Source organism: Cygnus atratus, chromosome Z (genome assembly GCF_013377495.2).
Source record: "Cygnus atratus isolate AKBS03 ecotype Queensland, Australia chromosome Z, CAtr_DNAZoo_HiC_assembly, whole genome shotgun sequence".
Lineage (NCBI taxonomy): Eukaryota > Metazoa > Chordata > Aves > Anseriformes > Anatidae > Cygnus > Cygnus atratus.
This window is the reverse complement of record NC_066396.1, coordinates 17648233-17664049: the sequence shown is the minus strand read 5'-3', so window position 1 is coordinate 17664049 and position 15817 is coordinate 17648233. Positions and strand designations below refer to the sequence as shown.

At 37.0% G+C, this 15817-nt stretch overlaps 1 protein-coding gene across 1 annotated transcript in view; it reads right to left on the bottom strand.

Moving 5' to 3' along the window:
• ITGA1 (integrin subunit alpha 1) overlaps positions 1–15817 on the bottom strand; it is an 80464-nt gene that overhangs the window by 44823 nt on the left and 19824 nt on the right. Inside the window, exons 2-6 of the mRNA XM_035570113.2 lie at positions 6644–6764; positions 3684–3796; positions 2650–2738; positions 2445–2559; positions 1670–1797 (exon numbers count right to left, since the gene is read on the bottom strand). Of these exons, the coding sequence (XP_035426006.1) occupies positions 1670–1797; positions 2445–2559; positions 2650–2738; positions 3684–3796; positions 6644–6764 (566 nt within the window). The remainder of the gene's footprint in view (positions 1–1669; positions 1798–2444; positions 2560–2649; positions 2739–3683; positions 3797–6643; positions 6765–15817) is intronic.

The window sequence follows — 15817 nt, the reverse complement described above, 5'->3', positions numbered from 1 at the left end:
ATACCCCTCCTGGGGAGTGAGAGGAAGGGTAACAAGTCCCAAGAAAATTCCATTTAGGTTTGCCCTCCATTTCCAGTTTTTCATTCTTTCTCTCCCTTTTCCAATTCTTATCTCCCTTTCAAATATTTCTGTTCTTTAGCAACCACATGCCAAAGTTGACATTCTTGAGTGAATAAGTATATGTGTGAGAAGAAGAAGGCTAGTTATGCCAAATAATTGAAAGAACAAATTTTGTAGGTGGAGATGGCTGGCTGTTGGAGTGCAGGCAAGCAAGGACTTTTTGTGCAGGACAAGGTAGGAATCTAAAATCATGCATAACAGAGGTGTGACAATGTAAAAAAAATTGAGAATTTCTTTGGGAGGAATACAGGTGAGGGTGCTGTATAGTTCATTGCCCTGTGTACTATTCCTATGAAGCCCTTTGGGCATAAGGCAGTAATGATTTCCTTGCAGCCATTGCCCTGTACTGGGAAGTTTAGCTTTAAATATTTTCTCAAGGTGCCATGTATGTTTGAGTAATCACCACCACAGGGACCAGGAAGATTTTGTCCCCTTTCTATTAAATTTAACAACGTATTTTTCCCTCTTCCACACAATATCTGGAAAAGCAGGGTGTTTAAAATTACAGGACGCAATTTTAAAGCTGACAGTTTATAAGCAATAATTTTACCAGCCAGTGTTCAGTACAGCCAACAGGGAAGTTAATCCGATCAACTTGGGAAATGATGGGGATACTCTCTGCAGACAGATATATCCCTTTACGGGATATACTCACTCTCTCCTTTGTGTAGGTATTCTGAGGAGATTTAGGCATGAGCTGAGTATTAGGAAATAACCTGAAGTCGGAAAAAACCTTTAGCATTGGCCTGCAGCACACCAAATATTATACAGGATCCTAGAAAAGCCTTGATTTTGAGAGGAGGGAGAAGTGAAAGGAAGTTTCTTTTGTTGTTAACATAGCTTTCTGTGTTAAAATGTATTCATGTGTATGTGTTTGCCCCTTCCCTGTACTCTCCTCAAATTGCTGTTTACGTTCTCTGTTCAGTGGACTCTGAAACACGTCAGGTCCTTAGCTGGGGTAATCTGTTGTAGCTCCATTAATTCTGATGGAACTGCGCTGATTTATAGCAGCTGGTAATTTGGCCCTCTCCATTTATTATACAGCTTTTGCCATTGATAACATGCAGCTTAACAGCCACTCATTAATTATGATTTCAAATGTTTTAAAGCTATATGCTTAGTGCCCCAAGGTGCAAAATTTTGAACACTGCTCCAAAAGTCTTGTAAAGAGACTCTCTCAACCATATACGTCTGCCTTATAGGAGTGGAAATGTCCTTTATGCACACAAGAAGTGTCTGTGGAAGGAAGGTGGGAAAGGACAATGTTCAAACTGCCTCACTTAACATGCCTACCTTTTGTCTCTTGGTCAGAAACTCAGTCTCTCCAGGTTGCCAGAACAGTGAGGGGAGGGAAAGCTGCCCTGACAGCGCTACATGGCAACAAAGACTGACTGAGTTATGGTTGTCAACTGCTTTGTTCTGGTACTCCACTGCCATTAATTCTTATAATCGAAGGGCTCCATAGATGATGCTCTCATCCCGTTTCTTAGATTTTTATTTTCCCCCCACAAATTAAACGATAATAAAATGTTGTAAAAAAAAAATTTACCTGTGTTTGCTGAGGACCTATATCCATGTTTTTCAGGAGACTATTTAGGAAAGCTGTGACACTCTCCCATGGATAAATGCTGTTGGACCCATCAAGGACTATGACGATGTCCAACTGGGTTTTACACTCTGCAACACAAATGGCCACATAAGAATTGATACAAACAAGGATCAAACAAGGATCAAAGTGATTAGTAAAAAACACATATCCCTCTATAGTGGGGCTGCACTAACACATTTGATGCGGACTGTCATACAACATCCTTTCCATTGCACTTTATGTGGTTTGGTATTCCCTTGATTAGCAAGGCACTTTCTTGTAAGCAGAAATTTAAGAATGGCATTAGATCATGTAACTGAAGTATTTACCAATGACCTCTGTCTTCTTTAATATCTACCCATTCCTCTTTCACTTTCCAAATGACCAGACCTTTAAGATTTTTATATTACTAAATTGGATTTGTATTAGGTCTTAACAACATGCTGCCATTACTTAAAAAGAGTCTTTTGGCCTTAAGTAAAAAGCATAAGCAACTATTTTTAGCAATTGTGTTTGGATGTCACATAGCCCTGTAATGATTGTTTATATTGAGATAAACTCTAAAATTAGCAAGAATTTAGGTTATATACTGACAATGAAAACATTTACTTAACTTGGTAATGCTGGTAGCTAAGGAAAGCAGTTCATACTTTTTGGTATGCCTCTGTGTATACATTCATCTTGTTTGGCACTTCGTATTTTCAGACACACAAGAGAATTCCTGTAGCATGCATACCTTGCACAGACGGTGCAATCGCCTCCACAGTTTCAAAAGTGGAGCTGACGTTGGAGCAAACTCCAGTTGTATAATGTAAACGCCCACATTTATAAGCATAGAGTGGTCCACAAGCCTTAAAAAGATGAAAAAGGTTGAAACTTTTGATGTGGTACCTACAGAAAATACAGACTTCTTTTAAAATCGACAAAAAGTCCTTTCTTACCAGAAAGCCGCCTTTTGGGTTAGTCACTAAGGTTGTTCCAAGAGTCATGTTTTCTTTTACTTCCATGACGTTAGGAACTGAAGTAGAAGCTATAAATAGATTGAAATGTTAAGTATTTGGGAATGTGAAAACAAAATGTTAAAGTATGTATCAACTAGCAGAGAGCTTCCAGCTTCTAAAATAAAACACAGACTGACACTGGTTCTATCAAATATTTTAGCACCCTTCATCCTCCTCCTTCAATTGCAATGAACAAGGAAAAATTCTGAGACTGGCTTTTATCCCAGAAAATTTGACTGGGTTGCTGTCTCAAATAGTTTCTTGAACTGGGAAAAAAGGTAAAAATAACAGTACAATGAAAGCAAAAGATTACTGTTCACACAGTTTTGTTAATTAGAAGACAAATATTCATTTTTTACTCTGTCATGTTATAAATGAATTACAGCTTTTATGTTTTCTACTTTTTTGTTACATTATTGATATTCAGGCTTTCAACGAAAGAGATTTAAGAAAAAATATGGTGATAGGCGTATTTAGTGGAACTCGTATTAACAGTCTCTTCTTGTCTACATTGAGTCTCTCTTGACACAAGCAAAAGAAAAAAAAAAGGATGAATGCTAAACACCTGATTAAGGTGCTTCAGCCTTGCTCTGACTACTTAGGTGCTTGTTAAAAGCATTAGGCTTTTAACTCTTATTGGCTTCCAAGAGTTTTGGAAAGGATAGCCCACAAATCTGTGTTCCTCAGCCTTTCTGCCAGGACCGGTAACCACAGTCAATCAGTATCAGTCATAATAATGCTTTGATAACACAGCTAAATGCCTATTTAGTATCAGCGTGTTTTCCATAGAGCAATAAGAGACTTTAAAATAAAAGTATTTTTAATGTTACAAATACAACTCCTTCACGTTTAGTTCTGGACTCCTAAGTAAATTTTCCGTATAAAACCAATCCTAACACATTTATTAACTAAAAATCTCTTTAAGATTTGACCTTTACTATTCCCCCGCATGACAGCTCTATTTTCTTTCATACCTGGTAAATTCAGTTTTATGCAGGGCGACTGGTTGTCCTTTCCTACAGGGCATTTGTATACATCTCCTGTTCTTTTCTCAGGCTGGCCAACTAATGGAGAACCAATAAGTACCCTGCAAATGAAATGTTATCCTAAATTTCTTCTTTCAAAAAAGGCTTGAAAGTCAGCAAATAAAACTTACATACAGAACACAGATACAGCAAGTTCTGCACAAACAGTAGAGGACGGAGAGCAAGAAAAGTATCTATTATGCTCTTTCAGATACAATAAAAAGCAGCTATTCTGTCTCCTCTGTAATAAACAACACCAACAGGAAATATACCTATATACCAAATTATACAATAGAGTAACATTACAAAAAAAAATCCACTGAAAAATACAAGCAGCATTGGCTGGTGGATGAAACATATTGTAAGTAGTACAGAAAGAGGTATCTTTTTTATTTATATCACCTTGATCTTTAATATATTTTGGAAGAAAAATTATTTTAAATGCTAAGGAGGGACCAAATGCACAAGGAGAGGGTCACAGGCACCAAGCAGAAGAATTCAGTTTTAAATAATGTGAGCCAGCGTTTTAAAATACATCATGCAAGGCTTTTTATCCTGAGCAGTTAAAAAAAAAAAAAAAGGAAAAAAAAGATATGTTCAGAAAATCTCTATTCTGATACAATATTTTGTAAGCATAACAAATTAGCATTCACTCCTAAATCCATTTTCAGCAGAAAATGCTATTTAGAGATAGACACTGTTTTTGTTCTCACATCCTCATCAGCAACACTAAATAGCCCAGCATCACCCAGCAAGTAACTGACTCCGTTAAATGTGCAAGGAAGAACTCAAATTAAATTAGAATTCCCTGCACACACTGAAAATAGAAATCCTGCCATTAAAAGTAACAGTTCAGTAAGATTTGCTTGTGGACACTTAGATGATTGTGAAGAGTTACTGAGAGAACTATTTCTACCTTTAGTCATAAATTAATGAGTCCAGGCAGAAGATACTTGGATAGAATGACATAATAGGTAAGATGTAGCCTACAGATAAAAAGAGCTAGAAAGGAGATTTTAAATGTAGTACACCATCCAGCTTCTAAACAAACATACTGAAACAGCTCATTGTGATCCGGTAGATTTTTTTTTTTAATTAATAATTTCTAAAGCGAAATAAAATGGTCCAAGTACATACTGCATCTGACTGACCTTTCAAGCTACACTCTGTAATGCATTTTTAACACCAAAACTTAGAAGCATGCACCACAACCTATTATGCATCCTTGACTTCTATTTAACCACAAAGAAGCTGAGTGTGCTTGACATTCCAGAGGAGGTGATCAGTACTTAGCAGGATTATGTCCACATGCTGTTCTTTACCCAGAAAAAAAGATCCCCATGAACTGAGATAAGTGGTTTGAAAGACTACTCTGTCTATTTGCCAAAAGGATTTTTTTTTTTATTATTTTTGGGGACTCTCTTTGAGGAACTACTTTAGTCAGGTTTACAAGACATCCGTTGCTGAAAATCTGTCTGCGGTATCAAGGTAGTGTTATAGCTCTTGTCAAAGCACCACAAAAATTTATATATTTAAAATACCAATATGCAAATTTCCTGCTCTGTACATTACACTGAAGGAAACTTGGAAACTTGAAAATTTAGCAGTGGCTCTGGAGTTTTATTTTAGAGATGTTCAGACCTAGCATGCTGGTTTAAATTCCTGTCTTCCTTCAGCCACTGAAAGAGTAGCCATTTCTGGCTCATAATATTTTTTGCACCTGAAAGGCTTCAGGGCAGCCCACAACAATATAGCTTACTCCACAAAATCCCAGCTCCTAGAATGGATACCATTTCCTGAAGGTCTAGATTAGCTCAACAAAGGTCACTATTATCCTTTCATCACCCCCATGCAGAAGCGTATTTAAACATCCTGCAACCTGGACAGTCGAAAACTAGCATTTGCAAAAGCAGGCTCTGCTATTTCATTTTAGTGAACATTCCCTGTGTCCAATAGAGAACAGAGTGCTGCAGTGGTGGACAGACTCTCAGAATCGAGCAGGTCAGGTGCTGCAGAGCAGTGTGACCTGGCGGCCAAGTGGCCACATGCCCTTTGTTCCAGACTGCCAGGAGTCATCTCTGGGGCTTATCATGAATGTCAAATTACTGGCGAAGCTCTTGGAAAACCAGAAAAAATCAGCAAACAACAATACAGACCTCAGGTTTCCCAAGCCTTTTACCATTCAATTGCTATTTCAGTCCTCCAGCCCTGAGATTCACCCGTGATGTTCATTCTTATGCATAAGCTGCTTATCAAAAGACTGAGAGGCAATGATACTAGTAAGCACATCAAAATGCAGTCTATAATTCAGCAGAAAAAACAAGGAAATGGCAGGTTAAGAAGGTGGCTCCAAATCCCAAATGCAAATATATTGCCAACTGCAAGACACAATTAGACCTCCAAAAGAGAAGAGGGAGAACTGTATTACTAAATACTTAGACAGAGAAATCTTCCCACCAGTCCCACCAAAAACTCAGTTCTGGCAACCACTGACAGAAAACTTTAGAAAAAACAGGTTAGGCAAAACAGGAGCAATTTCACTGGTGATATATTAATAGAAGGAAAAGATGAATCATGACTGTCATGACTTTTTTTTTTTTTTTTTTTTTTGTGAAACAGAAAAAAGATGGTTCAGGCATACATAAAGCTTTCTTAGCTCCAGCACACAGGTAATTTACCCACTTTGTGAACTCATTTATTTCTTTGAGGAAATTGATGTAGATGCAGATTTGAATCTTTGTCTCCCAATGTATGGAGATTTCTTTAGGACTGTTCATCAATTTAAGAAATACAAATAAGCCTGACAGAAAACTGACCCTTAGTTATGGGGCATACTTAGAAAAAATAGTATAGAACCTGAGTCACTGAATATGTGGTAATTTGCAGGTTAGACAAGAAAAGCAGCTTACCATTTTCCTTCCTCATTTTCATACTGTTGAACTGTGTACCCAAACATGTCTTCCAGAGGCCCACTGAAGGTCATTGAATTTTTCACATCAACATTGGAAGAGACAACGAGATGAAGGAGAGCTGTATAAAAAAAACAAAAAACAACAACAAAAAAAAACACATGTAGCAATATGCATGAAAACCCAAACTTTTCAGAAATCAAAGTTCAGTTACGACTTACTGAGGGTTTAAGACAGGGATTGAAAGTGGTATTTTGAATATATTTACCACAGCTGGTAAAAGATTTAAAATGTACTTTCTCACACATACCTATGCATCTATATTCACAGATGGATTTCTATAGCCAAAACTTAGATGTTAGTTTTAAAAGTCAAAATTACTGAATTACTGGTCAACATCACTACTTATACATTAAATAAGGCTTTTTATCTTTTCTTTATTCTTCATTTCAAGCAGTGATCTCTTCCATTCTTGTCCTGTTGAAGGACAACCACTGACTTCCATCTGCAGAGCTGTCTATTTAATACAGAACCAAAACTTTGATGAATTTGTAGAACATCAAGACTAGTTAAAAACAATTATATACATCTTTATTTTCATTTCAAAGAAGCATTTCATGACCATTTACTGACATTTAACAGTTACATAAAAGTATCCAAATCCATAATACTTGCTGCACGTCAAAGCATTCAAATGATGTCCAGTCAGTCACTAAAATACTTCTGTGTTATTCACCATTGAGATGATGACATTCTCATAGAAAGCCTGTTACTATAATTAAGCTCCCAAATGGTCAGTGCTAATCTGTCCCTCTCAGCATCACATTTCCTGCTTAATTGAGTAAAATCATCACAAAAAGACTATTTATTACAAAAAGATTATTTATCACTGAGTAGGTACTTCCGGTTTCACTGGACAGCAGAAAAAGGAAAAGTTTCTTTTGTGTTATTTCAGTTTTTCTTCCTCCAGTCAGAGTCAGGAAATAAAAAGAAGTGGACACATTAAAATCGTGTTTACTTTTACTCTTCAGAAAAGATTCATTACAAGCAATGAGAAAAAATTCATGGCTGATGGTCTGAGGGGAAAGCATTTACTGGAAAAGTATGCATTCTTGTCTTAACTACTTGCATTCTCTGTCTTAACCACTGATATTTACTTTTAAATAATGCTGTTATGTCTCTTCATGTGCAATAGAGGTTTTTCTCTTTTACTTTCTTTTCTCTTTGGGTCATCAAAGAATAATCAAAGTCAACAAAATTGCAAAATTTAAAAAATCAGTAAAATTATCATTGGCTCAAATCTTTTAATTTTCAGAGTAAACGTAACAGCTATTATTATTATTAATATTTTTATTAATAATGTTTATTATTTTTTATGAATATCATACATATGGTATTCAGGCCATCATTTAGAATCCCAATTTACCTCTTAGTGAGTGAAACTGTTCTAATGAGATTATCTACTAGAGTCTAAGTTGTTTAGCCAAAGAAGAAAAGCAGTTGCAAAATCCATCCATGTCAACTCACCTCTTCAAGACCTCTGGAAGTCTGTTCACTTTAGCCCCTGAATGAGATGGGCAGAACATCCTTCTAGAAGTCTTTTCCCCCTTGTTTACCACATAAAACATAATTTGATTTTAAAGGGCACAGATTCCAGTTCATCTCTTCAAATTTACTTTGTTCTAAGGCTATTGAAGGTTACATATGCACTCTGTGTTCTGCATAGCTCCATTACACATCATAAAACCATAGAATCACTAGGGTTGGAAAAGACCTCCAAGATCATCTGGTCCAACCATTCCTCTGCCACCAGTATCACCCACTAAACCATGTCCCTAAGCACCATGTCCAACTTTTCCTTAAACACCCTCAGGGACGGTGACTCCACCACCTCCCTCAGCAACCCGTTCCAATGCCTGACTGCTCCTTCTGAGAAGAAATGTCTCCTAATTTCCTACCAAAACCTCCCCTGGTGCAACTTGAGGTCGTTCCCTCTTGTACTATCACTAGTTATCTGCAAGAAGAGGCCAACCCCCAGCTCCCCACAACATCCTTTCAGGATGTTTTAGAGTGCAATAAGGTCAATAACAACCCCAGTTCCCTCAGCTGCTCCTCATGGGACTTGTGTTCTAGACCCTTCACCAGCTTCGTAGCCCTGCCATGTCAATGATACATCATTCCATTCTCTGCTGAAAGAGGAGTTTCTTCACAGTACAACATCGGCAACTATTGTGATTTTTACAGTGTGTTCATGGTACTAAATGGTCTTGAAAATTTCTGACTGTTACACAATACACTCAATCCCTATAGTTTTAAAGAGTACACTTCTGATCCTCATAGTTATAACAGAAAGTCTGAAAATGTTTGAAACGTTAAAACAAGAAAACTAGATGACAAATAGAAAATGCCAGCTATTTGCTACTACCCCCTAAAAGCCTTCTGATTCTGAGTGAGGTCAATTTAGAACCAGTAATAATAATAGTTCTTAAAAGACAGAGCTAGAAGAATTCAAGCAAGCTAGGACTGGTCAGAAATAAAAAGGAGGTGAATCTCCACATAGCAGGGAATAGAGATGGAGACTTCGTCAACAAAGGATATTTTGGATGCTAAATATCATATATATCATATATTCAATGGATAACTGAGTAAGCTAACGGAGGTAGTTAGCTACTGCAGGTTACAAACCATACAGAAAGCACAACAAATTCAGGAAGTCCCCTTAGCTGGAAATATTCTGAAGATGGAAGACTACACAGGAGGAATAACATATATGCTTTCTCATCTGTCTTTTGTCTCTGGGTATCATTTTACATTTACTCCTGAAGACATGACACTGGACCAAATACTTGATTTGATCCAGTATAGTTATCCTTTTCCTCTCAACTTCCCATTCAATTTTAGCTTGAAATCAGATGCTTTGAAGTTTGATTTTTGTATGCAAATTGTGTGGCTTATTTTCATATGCAGATGTATTACACGACTTCCTGTGGCTTCTATGTGCATCATGAGCTAATGATTTTGAATAAAAGTAAGGGTTGTACTATGCAGTGGAAGATTAACTTACAAATACTTAATAAAGGTATCTTACTACATTTCCAACAGATTGCTTAAAATGAAATCTTTTTCATTTAAAGATTTATTGAAATCTGCAGATGGTAAATGGAAAAGTGGAGTTTACAGTGACCCATGTTACACTATCAGCTAACAATAACTCCACTTTTATGACTTTCATGATTTTTTTTCATTTTTCAGTACAATGTTGTATACAAACCAGCAGTTCACAATATTGAAAAAAAAAGATGACTGTGACTGAAAATGATACTTTATATTAGTAGTAATTTCTAGCTTGTATACTTTCAGATTTCCAATTTCTGTCTAAGTTGTAAGCATTCTCTTCAGGTTCTAGCAAACTGGTGTAGATTAAGTATAAAGACTACTGGCAGAAGTAGTGAAAAAAATAAAAGCTACAGAAAAGTTGGAGTGAATTCTTCAAGGGTATAGGGAATAGTTGGAAAAAAATTCTTTTGAGGCATGTAATATTTGACTATATACTTAATCACAGTTATTGTAGGTAAATTAAACTAAGATTTTGAACCATTCCATGCCGTGTTAACAGAATGACTAAAAAGACAGATCAAAGTATCAGAAATACAGAATATAAATGTTTACCAGAGGATAAAACTGAAGTTCCAGCTTTTAGGTTCTCATTTTATAACAAATGAACCACTGTAGAAAACTGGGATAATGACCCTCTCACTGCTGACTTGAACTGAGTAAGAAAACTAGGTGGTGCACATAGCATTTGTAGCTGGGCACAGTTTGTACCTGCGCATGAGAAGTTAACACTCAGTCACCAAGACGGCAAGACAAATATTATTGTAGTAGATAATTGCAAGCCTAGAGTAGTAGCTCATACTTGTACAGTAGCCACTAATATATTTTTTTTCCCTTCTGTTTTATTTAACTGGAGTTTTTAACCAAACTTTAATGTCATCTGCCTGGTTATTCTGGTAAACTATGCAAAAAATGCTTAAAATATATTTCCCCAGGACTTGTCTGCGTGCCTATTGCCTGGTCACTCTAATCTTTGCAAACAGAGAACTGCACAGAGCCCCCCATGTTTTCCTAGAATGTCAACATAACAAGAGCTGCAGCACGTCTAACTAGCACCTGGCTCTTGACTGATGAAAAAACAGATAAATCACCTGCAATAGATGACATTATGGAGACTGACTTAACCAAGAGAAGAGAGTACATTCAGTTAGGATATTTTGTCTGTGTATGGTCTGTAGCGAATAACAATTGCATCCTCTATAAACAGTGGCTATTCTTGGAAAGGACAAATTCACGTGTTACATTTAACATTACACGTTGGCTGCATGCTAATTTTTCCCACCAGCATGAGGTCAGAGACACTTAGTCAAACACTTCCTGCTGTAGCATTTCAGAAGTCTTTATTAGTCTTTTGTATTTTGCAAGAAGAGAAAGAAACAAAGCAGGTCTAAGTGCAATTAGGAAAGAAAAAGTAGAAATGTATCGCAAAAGTACGCGCAACTGGAAAATATTGGGAAAGTCTAAAGAAAGAATGTTTTTAGAAGAATTCCAGACTGCATCCATCCTGGATAATTAAAGAAATTTAAGATTAAAATAAAATTAAAATGTTGTATTGTCTTCTCATATTCAGGGACCTCTTGCAAAGAAAACGACAATGACAAAGTGCTTTATTGTCTTGCAGTGACACTGTAATGGTATTTTAAAGATCTGCAAACAACATAGGAGTGCAATACAGAACACACTGAAAGCTAGATGACATTAGGAAGGATGTCCTAGCTTATAAAGCAATATCTAACTGCTCTGTTAGAGTATTTTATGCTCATGTTGCAAAAATCCTATCTCTATTGTACTTTAATAAAACATGTGAAGAAAGAAGCTTATGTGGAAGTATCCAGGATGTTGGTTACTCACTGAGAGGAGCAGGACTGGGAGTACTGGCTTGACCTCCCATGACACCTTAATATGAACACAGGAGCATATGGTATCATGCTTTGCAATTAGAAAAACCTTTCACTTGAGGAAATTGATACCACCGAGTGCTGACACGTGCAAGTTTGTGCTGCTGCTCTCAGCCAGCTGGAATCAATCTGTCGAATCTGCGTGTGATTCTGTGTGAAAGAAAACTGGATCTTTTAACTGCATCACCACAACAGGACTCAGATTCAGGGCTGGTCTGCATCTGGCTAGTAGAAAGGGAACATTAAACATGCATCTGCTTGCAAAGATACCTATAAAATAATATTTGTAAAATGGCTCAGGCACACAGAAGTAGATTCTTTGCTGGTAACTTAAAGGGGAGAATCTTCACATTTTATTTTTACCTCACTTGTGATAATGTCACTGCAGCATTATACACATCTTACGAAAAAGACGTTTAGTCACAGACATTTCAAGTGGAAGAAAATATGGCTGCATGGTACAATTGCCATCTGTAAGCTTGGAGGCTACAGTGCTTTGGCCTTAATGTGGAAGGCCACAGAGGCCTTCATAGGAGTTTGTGCTGCATTCATTTCTGGCTGGCTAACTACCACTGTATTTCAAATAAAGCTGCATATTAAAAAAAAAAAAAAAAAAGGAAGAGGAAAAAGGATTAACTTTTGGACCTTTTTCAGTAGAGCTTAAATCAAGCCTTTCATTTTTCAGGGCTACAAAAGAACCTTTGTATAATTTTGCCTCCAGCTTTTTTTCTTTAATCTTTAACCTTTGAAAAGCAAAAGACTGATTTTCTGGAATAAGCCCATATAATTAAAAAAAGACCTATCATTAAAAGTAGATAAATATCCAAAAAAGTAAAAGGAATGTGTATTTGAAAGTGGTTCCAGATTCAGTAGCCACATGCTTTTCAAAGCCAATTAAATGCTTTGTACAACTCCATAAATAAAGCTTCCTTTGCCAGTTTTTGTACTGAATAATTTGTACTGGAAAACGGCTTTATAATGCAGTGTCAAGCCTGAAAATATACTGAATCAAAGCTTTGTAATGTGATTCCAAATGAGTAACACAATGCAACATGCAAAACTCTTGTAAATGCAATAGCAGAGACCAAGAATATGTCCCCTACTCAGCAGTCGTCAGAATAAAACCATATTGTTCAAAGTTTGCAACCTTTGAAATTATGCCTCTCATTAGAATGATTCTTAGCACTTTGCAGTTTCTCACAGAAGGGAGAAAAAGACTTAGAAATATTCAACCACATACAAAAAAACATTGTGAGGTCAGCCACTAGACTTTTACAGATGTACAGAGGCTTAGAAAATTTAGCAGTTAGACGAAAGCCAAACAATTCCTAGAGAATGTTTGAGTTTGGCTCCAGTGATCTCCATCCTATCTTTTCAGTGTAGTTCTTCTATCAATACTTAACTACGTTCAAGTCCTGCAGCCTTTGTGTTCTCCTCTAGCCCCATTCTCCTTTCCTATCAAAGACCATTTCCTCCAGAACACCCCATTATAACTTTTGCTTCCTAATATCTAACTTGATATACCAACTCTAAGGACCTTCTATCTCTGGACCCTTTTTTAGGTAGAAGGCATTTATAGTCATTTGTTATTAAATCAAATTTCACACAAATGCATGGTTAAAATGATCATGTATATTACTTTCCAGAATGAAGACCAGAACCTTAAAATGGAGCAATTTTGGGTAAAAAAATTAACTGAACAAATGAGAATTTGTTAACCTAAAGAAAAATGTGTTCTTCACAACACTCTCTAAAACTGCTCACAGACCTGTAAGTTGTCTTCCACAAAAAAAATTTCTCCAGTTTGATGAGACGAGTTGAATGTGTTTCAATCGCTTTTCTATGAGCTTTCTAACTGCTCAGTTACGCTGGATCTCAGTTTTGCCAGCTGTTGTCCTGCTACTGTAAGCTTTCCTCTGTGTAGCCTTGTCTCAACTAGCATTGCAAGTCAAGTACAGCTATTGTTGGGGGAAACACATGCCAAAATCCTTAGCAAACCCCAAAGCCTAAGTGTTTTTTATCTGACTTCACATGGTTAACTGGTCTGCTTTTCCTATGCCAAAATGCATACTTTTAAGTATTTCCAGTTAATTTTGTTTCTATTATGCTACATGAAAAGCCCAAGTAGATTCAATAAGAATCATGTATTTTCTTTTATACAAGTATGAAGCTATTTGACTACCCAAAGCCTCATTACCGTTATCATACTAAATAATTTCTAAATATGTCTAAGTATTCTTTTCAGGTTTCTTAAGACTTTAACTTCCCTAACACATGCTTTGTGGGGGGAGCAAACCCCAATTTTCTTCTACTCAAACAAGGAGCTCCCGTACCTTTTCCAGCTTTTGTAATCACAAAGATCACTTTACATCAAGCAATAGCTTCTTCAACATTATACTTATGATTAAATCCAAAGACATAGCTGGAACATGCAATAGGTAGCCCAACTGCTTAAAAAAATAGTGTGATCATCGTTACATATGACAACTCCAGTATGGTTAATATTCAGTTTTTACGCATCTTTGCATCAGAGAAGTACTGTACAATATCAGAGTTGAAGCTCATGTAGCAGCTCACAGAATCACAGAATCGCCCGGGTTGGAAGGGACCTTAGACTACAGTATCAGAACACTACACTGTATCAGAAATTTCAAGAAAGAGATGATATAGTGTGATGCGTGTTCAACAGTAAGCATGATGCCTATTCTCTACTCAAAGGAGGTTTATTTTGATGAGTTATCTGCAAAACGTTCTACACCTTTCATAATCTCAGTGTATTAGAGCACAATCAAGAAAGCAGAAAGCACGAAGTACTAGTTGCTGGCCAAACATGTGAGTTGGAGTAAATTACTACCTGTCTGTGTTCAAATGTGAATGTCAAATGCCGTTATATCTAAGTTTCTTTTGAATCCATGCTTTGTAACCATACTTTCTCTTTCCAACCAACAAAATATCTTTAAGAATGAAACGAAAATACCATGTCAAAAAATACTTGAGAAAACTAGCGAACACTGCTGTCCTGGTTTCAGGTAGGACAGAGTTAATTTTCCTCCTAGTAGCTGGCAGGGTGTTATGTTTTGGATTAGGATGAGAAGAGCGCTGATAACATGCTGATGTTTTAATTGTTGTAGAGCAATGCTTACACCAAGCCAAGGACTTTTCAGCTTCTCGCTCTGTCCTGCTAGCGAGCAGGCTGGGGGTGCAGCAGGAGCTGGGAGGGGACAGACCCAGGACAGCTGACCCAAACTGGCCAAAGGGGTATTCCATACCATCTGACGTCATGCTGAACAATATATAGGGGTGGCTAGCCGGGGGGGGGGGGCCGGCTGCTCGGGGATAGGCTGGGCATCGGTCAACGGGTGGTGAGCAATTGCATTGTGCATCACTTATTTTGTACACATTATTACTATTATTATTATTATTATTATTATTGTTATTAATTTTCCTGTCTTAATAAACTGTCCTTATCTCAACTCACAGGCTTCACTTTCCCGTTTCTCTCCCCCATCCCGGAGAGGGAGGGGGGAGGGTGAGCGAACGGCTGTGTGGTGTTTGGCTGCCAGCCGGGCTAAACCACAACAACTGCAATCAAGTTAATGTACTTTTGAAGGTGGATGTATTGCGACTAGGGTGCTTTTTATACATTAAAAATACTGTTCTCTTTTAAAAGAACATGAACCATTGCACACACACAAAAAAAATACTCTGTCAGCATATGTCACGAAACTTAAAATTGCCCATCTATAAAATTGGCCAGTAGGTACAGAAATGATCACAATTCCTTTTGAACAGTCTGGAAAATGTGATAATCACATAAATGATGGGGAAAAAAAAAAAAAAAAAGCCCAGTTGAAAACTCTTGTTATTATCTCTCCACCAGGACGAAATATAGTTTTGTTTTTGTCTTCCTGATCTGTTATCATTATTCATGATTTTTTTCCCCAATTGTTTTCAAAGACTGTCAGGTAAATTTTCTCAAAAGTCAGCAGTCTTAAGGCTAATACCAGAATGGAAATGCTTCAGTGGCACTAACAGCTTTCTGAAAAGCAACAACTTTCATTTTTTCCATTTCTTTACTACACAATGGCTACAAACTCCTTTCTTTCATCACCTTATGCTAAGCATAATCATTGGCTGTCAGCTGAATCACTCAAGGCTTCAG